Below are 6,584 nucleotides of genomic sequence, written 5' to 3' on the forward strand. Positions count from 1 at the left end.
CCCTCACCTAGTTTGATTTAAAATCCAACAAACCCATATTAGTAAGCCACATGATGAAATTAATTACTAAAAAATGTTTACTATTTTTGTTGTGAATTGTCTATAAGGTACAACAACGTCAACCATACTTAAAGGGTCAGATTATTTTTTAAAGTTACTTTGCTATTTTTGTTCTCAATTGTTTATAAGGTACAACAACGTCAACCATATTGAAAGGGTCATATTATTTTTCAAAGTGATTTTTTGGATTTTTGGTTTTTCTATAAAAATGTTTAGCAATTCCAAAAGTTCTTTTAGAACGAATTTTTTTGCCAAGAAGAAAAAAAAATTTGTTTTAAAAGCCAATAATTTGTAACTTTTGATAACTTTTGGCTTTTTAGCCTTTACTTCCCTCAAAAGTTATCTAAACATATTTTAAAACTTCTTTTGAGAAAAGTTATAAATCACAAAGTCATTTTCTTAAAAATAACTCTTTTAAGTTAAAAAGCAACCCAAAACATCTCTTGAAGTGGGTGGGTTATATCTATAGGGTAACCTTATCGAGTGTTGGGATTCTTGGACACGAAGATCAACCTTATTCACAATCATATTATTGTATATGAAAATATTATCCGGAAAGAAAAATGTTTTGATTAATTATATTAATTGGATTTAGTAAGTAAAGTTACAGGTGATGAGGGTGAAAAGGAGGATGGATGATGGGGTGAGAGTAGGGTAAATATAGGTCCTTTTTAAAAATAATAAATGATTAAAGAAAATTACAATTAAAGGGAAAATAATAAAATGTACATGAAAAGATGAAATTACCACCCGTAGAAAAGTGACAGGTTAAGGGTGAGGGGTCATAGAGTAATAAATTGAAACCCTAATGACCAATAACGTAATTTTTTCATATGATTTTTTATAAATCATAAGGACGAATTATAAAATTTTATAAATCATAACGACCAATTATAAAATTTTGTCTAAAATTAATAATATTTTAAAATGGTTGTGTAACCATTTAATATGGATACCAAAAATAATTAAAAGTGTTACAATTTATGAGCAGTTAAATAAATTTTGTCTAAATATTAGGTTAACTTTTTCAAAAGAGCTTAAAAGTCCTTCGCTTTTTCGTTTTCAACAGCTTCTCTTTAGCATAGCACATGAAAAAAAAAATCCCTTATTTTGCTTTTTCCTCGAACATCCACAGCTGATTCTGCTGAGTTTTGCTGTAGAAAACAATCAAAAACCTCATATTTTGCTTTATTTCTCATGAATGCTATTTATATTTCGAAGATCGAAAGCCTATCACAAGCAAGGTATGTAGTTTAATCCATTGTGTGCTTCAATTTTGAAACTTTATCGGAGAAAACAGTTCAATGTACCTTTACCAGAAGACCCAACCATTTGTTTTTATCTAATTTTAGCCATTAATAATTCGTTTAAAAACCCTTATAGTTCTTTTAGCAACATCAACTCAAAAGATTCACAATTTGAATACAATTCTTGATATTTATGAAGTATAAACGGGGCTCCTAGGTTAGAAGCTTCGCAACAATATATTCGAAATTGAAGACTGTAATTTTGTGATTAATTGTGCAGATAAGATTCAGTTATGGCCTGTCAAGAATCAACAAGTTTAGTAAACAGAATACGAAACAACCACCACCAATTTCGCAAAACTCTGGCGAAATCTGATTGTTCTTTTGTGTAATTCATTTGCAAACCTTTATGAACTTCTCCGAGAGCAAATTTCGCCTGTAAAGTGTTGCGCACACACACACACACACGATCTGGACAACAAAATGCCGGATAATCAAGTAAGTGTTCTTCAAGATAATCAAGTAAGTGTTCTTCAAATACTCGTTTTCTTGCAAAATCAATGTGTTTGGTTAGTGTCTACTTCTAGTTTAGTCGTAATCAGCTCTACAAAATATAAGTTTTATTTTGTGAAATGTTCTATTTTACATTTTTTAGGCTATTTTTTTATCAACTAACATAGGGTCCATATGAATTGTGGTAGTGGTAGTGGTAGTATATGAACAAATTTGGGTATGTAAATTGCATTAATTTAAATTTTGCATACAACTCATTTCACAAAGTTTGGTATTGCTTCTTGTGAAATATCATATTTCATCTTTTTCTTACATGTTTAGGGTTTGCGAAATGTCTTAATTCCAATTTTTTACATTCCTTAAGTATGCCCTAATCGGTCAATTAAACATGTCCAATTTGCGAAATATGTTCCAAAGGGTGATTACTATGAGGCAGCCTTGACTATCAAGGCCAAGTTAGGCATTGCAAAAGAGATTTTGAAGAAGTTGAAGGCGTCATCCGATGCGCGTTTAAAGATGTTCAAGACCACATGTTTTGGTAGGTGGTTAGATATTTCGACTGCGTATGGGGACCCACTACTCGTCCATCTAATGCTGCAAACTCAAATCTACCCGGAGCCAGAGCCTACGGAGATGTGGTTTCGTGTTGGAGGATACGAGTTGCGTTTTGGGCAAATGGAATTTTGTCTTGTCACTGGATTCCGATTCGGCCACGTTCCTTCGTCATCGGAGACGTCCAAGAGCTGGTTTAGGATCCGGTTGTTTTCAAGGATTCCTTCGTATCAATCGTTGAAGGTCTCCGACTTATTACAAGTCTTTCGGAGTAAAGAGTTTGCAGAGTTAGCAGACGTGGATGCAGTCCGTATATGTCTTCTCATCTTGTTGGAGGTTGGATTCATGGGCCACGAGGATAAATCGGTGGTCTCCGATCGGCTCCTATGCCTTGTTGACGACTTAGTCTCGTGGAACAAGTATTATACAATTTGTTCTTTTACGTGTACAATTTATATCAACTATTTAAGTAAGGAAGCTGATTCGTACACAACAATTTTTCTTCATACATAACAACTTGTGGTTTAAAATATTGTATTGTACAACTCTATAAAACATAAATTGTTATATATGGAGAAAAATTGTTGTGTATGATCACTTCCCTTTAAGTAATCAATCAATTCTGTTATGGGATAGGTACCCATGGGGGTCATATATCTGGCCGACCACCTACAACCAGTTGAATCGAGCGTTGTCAAAACGCGGACACCATGTGGGTGTTAGGACAACGCGTAAGAGGGTAGCGAAGTATACTCTAACAGGATTCGTCTACGCCTTCAAGGTTCGATGATATCTTTTTATTATCTTTTAAGCTTTTTTTTTTAATCATAAATCCGTTGGTTGACGTTTTCCATTGCATAACTTAAAAGATATGGATCTTCGAGATGTTTCCTATTGCTAGAGAATTCGCGATGCGTGAAAGAGATGTGATCCCTCGGGCCATTGCATGGAGGAGGACCCACGCACTGTCGTGGGATACGTGCCAACAATTTCTTGATGTAGATACGGTACGTTTGTCAAATTTGACAACACTTAATTTCTTTTCATTAATCATTATATTAACTAATTAATTGTGTTATTAATTATTAGGATGGGCGTCACCCTCAAACGGAGCTGACGCCCACAACAGACGAACAGTCTGCTGAATGGTGGATAGACAGTTGTCGTTTTTTTAACGATGTTTCCGAAAATCTTTCGCCATTGTCGAAGAAGAGTCGTCTAGAGCCACCATCGCAAAATAATGAGGTAAACATTTGAATTTTTACACGTTTACTATTTTTATTTATTTTTTTATTTTTTACTTTTTTTAGAACAGCTAACTCACACATCCACGAATCCTAGTATTAAATCTACACATGTTGTCTACAACGGGACTTGAACCCTCAACCACTTAGGGGAGGGACACATTTCCAATACACATGATACCGTTGTTTGTTAACTAATCAAAATGTTAAAAAAAAATAGATATGGGAATGCAAGCAGGGGCTTAGCCGACACAAAAAATTAAGGTTACATATATATTGTATGTACAATAAATATTTTTGTTAAATAAAAGGAATTATAATTAAAGAATTTTGTCACTCATTCATATTTTATATATTATTTGGCCTACCCTAAAACAAAATCCTGGCTACGCCATGCAGGTTGGCTCAGATGATATTGAAGTTGAAGAGCAGAAGCCACCTTTGATTTTTCGTGATGGTCGACCACAAACACATCCGGACCCCACAAACGAATCTTCATACACTGCGATACCGTCAATGTCACATCCGGTCCCACCACCACGCCCAGTGGCGGACACGGTTCCGGAAATATCCGATTTTGGTACGGCTTTAAGTCGTCCATTTTTCATGAGTTTTTATTACGGTGGTAATATTGAATACGAGAATGGAGAAATCAACCGTGATGAATCAACATCAACTTTTACGATTCCAGCTAGGCATAAAATGCGGTATCAAGAATTTGTGGATTTGGTTTATGCAGCAGTTGGGGTTGAAAAAGAAAAGTTTAAGTTGAAATTCACTTTACACTTTGAACTTTGTGGGAAACCTAATTCTTCGCTTATTACGAGTGATGGGACTCTGGACTTGATATTTTTTCTTGCGGAGAAAGATGAAGGTTTTAGGGCTCATATTTATTTTGAAATGGTGGAAATTTTGCAAGGAAAATAACTTCGGCTAATGGATTATTAGGTATATCATTGTTTCTATAATGTGTATACAAATAGCGTGATGTTAAACAAAATTGATCGCTAGGTTGTTTCTCTTGTGTGTATACAAATAGCTTGATGTTAACGAATAAAATTTATTTGTAAGTATTGTTGTTTACGTGTGTGTTGCTTTACAATTTGGATATAGTGGAAAATGGTAAACAGAATAAAAAATCAAGCCTGAGTGGTAGAAGGGAAGATACATTTACCATTCGATTAATCCTTGGCATATATTGTTTTGTCAGTTAACCATTTAATGTAGTAAATTTATCATTGTTATTGTAATTTTTTTTTTCTACTTACACAACCCAATTAAACCTTATTTTATACCCATTAGCGATCAAGCCTAACTACTTTTTTATGAAATAAATGTAATTTATGATTATTTTTTATTAAAAGTTATTATGAATATTAAAAGGATTAAAAATAGATAAAAAAAAATTTATTTTTATATTCATAAAAAATACTTAATAAAATAGATGAATCAAAATTTAAAACAAAACTTAGATACAAAACATGGTAGAAAACACAATTTAAAAATGAAGAATTGAAAAATAAATATGAAATATATTAATAGTATATTTATTAAGAGAGAATTTTATTTTTTTAACTAATCCTTGAAGGGTTTTTTTAGTGGTGATATATTTGGTCTTTTAGAAATCAGATCATTTTTGGTAAACATGAGCCCAAAAAAGTCTTATTTTTTATGATATTGCCTCTAAGTCCTATTTTTGATGTTCAAATGGGTGTAAGTTACATATTTGACCGAATAGCGTGGCTTAAAATTCTTATTTGTGTTTTCTTGTAATGTTTTTGTGCTGTATTGTAATGTATTCAGACGTGATGTTTTTCTAGCTCATTACTAGTTTCTAGTTAATATATTTCAGTCGTTCAAAAAATAATATTAAACTCATTAGATTATCAAGTTTTATCATATACTTTTATATAAGGATACTATCACCAAGGCCCTACAAACTCTTGTCTTTTTTAAAGGCCCTTTATGTTTATTTGGTAGTTATGGGCTTAAAATCCAATTTTACATATTAAAAAAGTCATATTAAACAAAATGAATTGGTGAGACCGTCATCTTTTGTGTAGCCAACCAAGTTTTTTTTTCATATAAGGTAAAGGCGGTGCCATCTCATTAATAGAAAGTGTCATATGGAACCTATATGAGAATAAAATGCCATGATCGATTCACAGTGTCTTATTTCTCCTCTCAAGCAAACCCTTCTCCCCCGGTTATATGTGTTGAGCTTTCGTGATGGCATAATACCTCAATGTCGATCTTCCCTTCCAAAAAAAAGTTCATTAGGAACCCGTTTTGCTACTATTATGGTATACATCATGTGTTTGAGGATGTTGATTTTGATGGGATGGACCTAATGAATGTGTTGCATTTCTTGAAAGATTTACATAAGAGAAGTATAAGAAATTGTAATATTGTTTAACGTGAAGGATTAAGGTTCGTTTCTAGTGAGCTTGAATATGTTGAGTTCATTAACATTGCGTACAGTCATGGAGTACAACTTTCGATGTATGTGGACCATTTTGGCACTAATATGCATGGATAGATTTGATGAAGTTGTTAGTTCTAAGGAGTACCATTTAGGTGTAGTAAATTTGTCAAGAAAAATGTATGATGATATTAACCTTAAATGACTTCAATAGTCATGTAAACAAGACCAACATGATTCTTTTTTAGTAAGTTGTGGCCTAAGGGAAATCCCACTCCAGAAAAAGTACCTAATGATGATCCATAAAAAGTATATGAGGATGATAAAGATGTTGAAGCAATTGAGAATTTCCCACATGTTGATGTAAAAACAACCTCTTATTAATATATGCATTGCAAAAAATAGTTGTCAAGGCCAACAAAATTAATAACCCTAAATCTTGTACACTAAAATAGTGTCTAGTGGTAAAAAGGATTGTATTCATAGAGATTGATTCAATTTTATAACTCTGTGAAAATCTCTTTGCGAAAATACATGTAAAATGAC

The 6,584-nt window shown here is 32.7% G+C and overlaps 1 protein-coding gene across 2 annotated transcripts; it reads left to right on the forward strand.

Moving 5' to 3' along the window:
- The first annotated feature begins 1,113 nt into the window (after nucleotides 1–1,113).
- LOC145042893 (K-box region protein (DUF1985)) lies at nucleotides 1,114–4,686 on the forward strand. Of its 2 annotated transcripts, none has more exons than XM_078991405.1 (7): nucleotides 1,114–1,304; nucleotides 1,588–1,829; nucleotides 2,238–2,791; nucleotides 3,009–3,153; nucleotides 3,242–3,379; nucleotides 3,462–3,617; nucleotides 4,016–4,686. In XM_078991405.1, the coding sequence occupies exons 2-7, from the start codon at nucleotides 1,791–1,793 to the stop codon at nucleotides 4,541–4,543; spliced, it is 1,560 nt and encodes a 519-aa protein (XP_078847531.1). In that variant the 5' UTR covers nucleotides 1,114–1,304; nucleotides 1,588–1,790; the 3' UTR covers nucleotides 4,544–4,686. The 2 variants fall into 2 exon arrangements, with proteins under 2 accessions (XP_078847531.1, XP_078847532.1); XM_078991406.1 differs by having other exon boundaries at nucleotides 1,588–1,805.
- The last annotated feature ends 1,898 nt before the right edge of the window (nucleotides 4,687–6,584 follow it).

The sequence above is a fragment of the Lactuca saligna genome, chromosome 4, assembly GCF_052625555.1.
Source record: "Lactuca saligna cultivar CGN05327 chromosome 4, ASM5262555v1, whole genome shotgun sequence".
NCBI classification, from domain to species: domain Eukaryota; kingdom Viridiplantae; phylum Streptophyta; class Magnoliopsida; order Asterales; family Asteraceae; genus Lactuca; species Lactuca saligna.

What these genes read in the sequence shown, in the direction of transcription:
- LOC145042893 (XM_078991405.1), top strand. Translation starts at nt 1,791, where the DNA reads ATGCCGGATAATCAAGTAAGTGTTCTTCAAGATAATCAA. An exon ending in GTGTTCTTCAAGATAATCAA is followed by an intron (nt 1,830 to 2,237) that starts GTAAGTGTTCTT and finishes TATGTTCCAAAG; the next exon opens with GGTGATTACTATGAGGCAGC. An exon ending in CACCATCGCAAAATAATGAG is followed by an intron (nt 3,618 to 4,015) that starts GTAAACATTTGA and finishes TACGCCATGCAG; the next exon opens with GTTGGCTCAGATGATATTGA.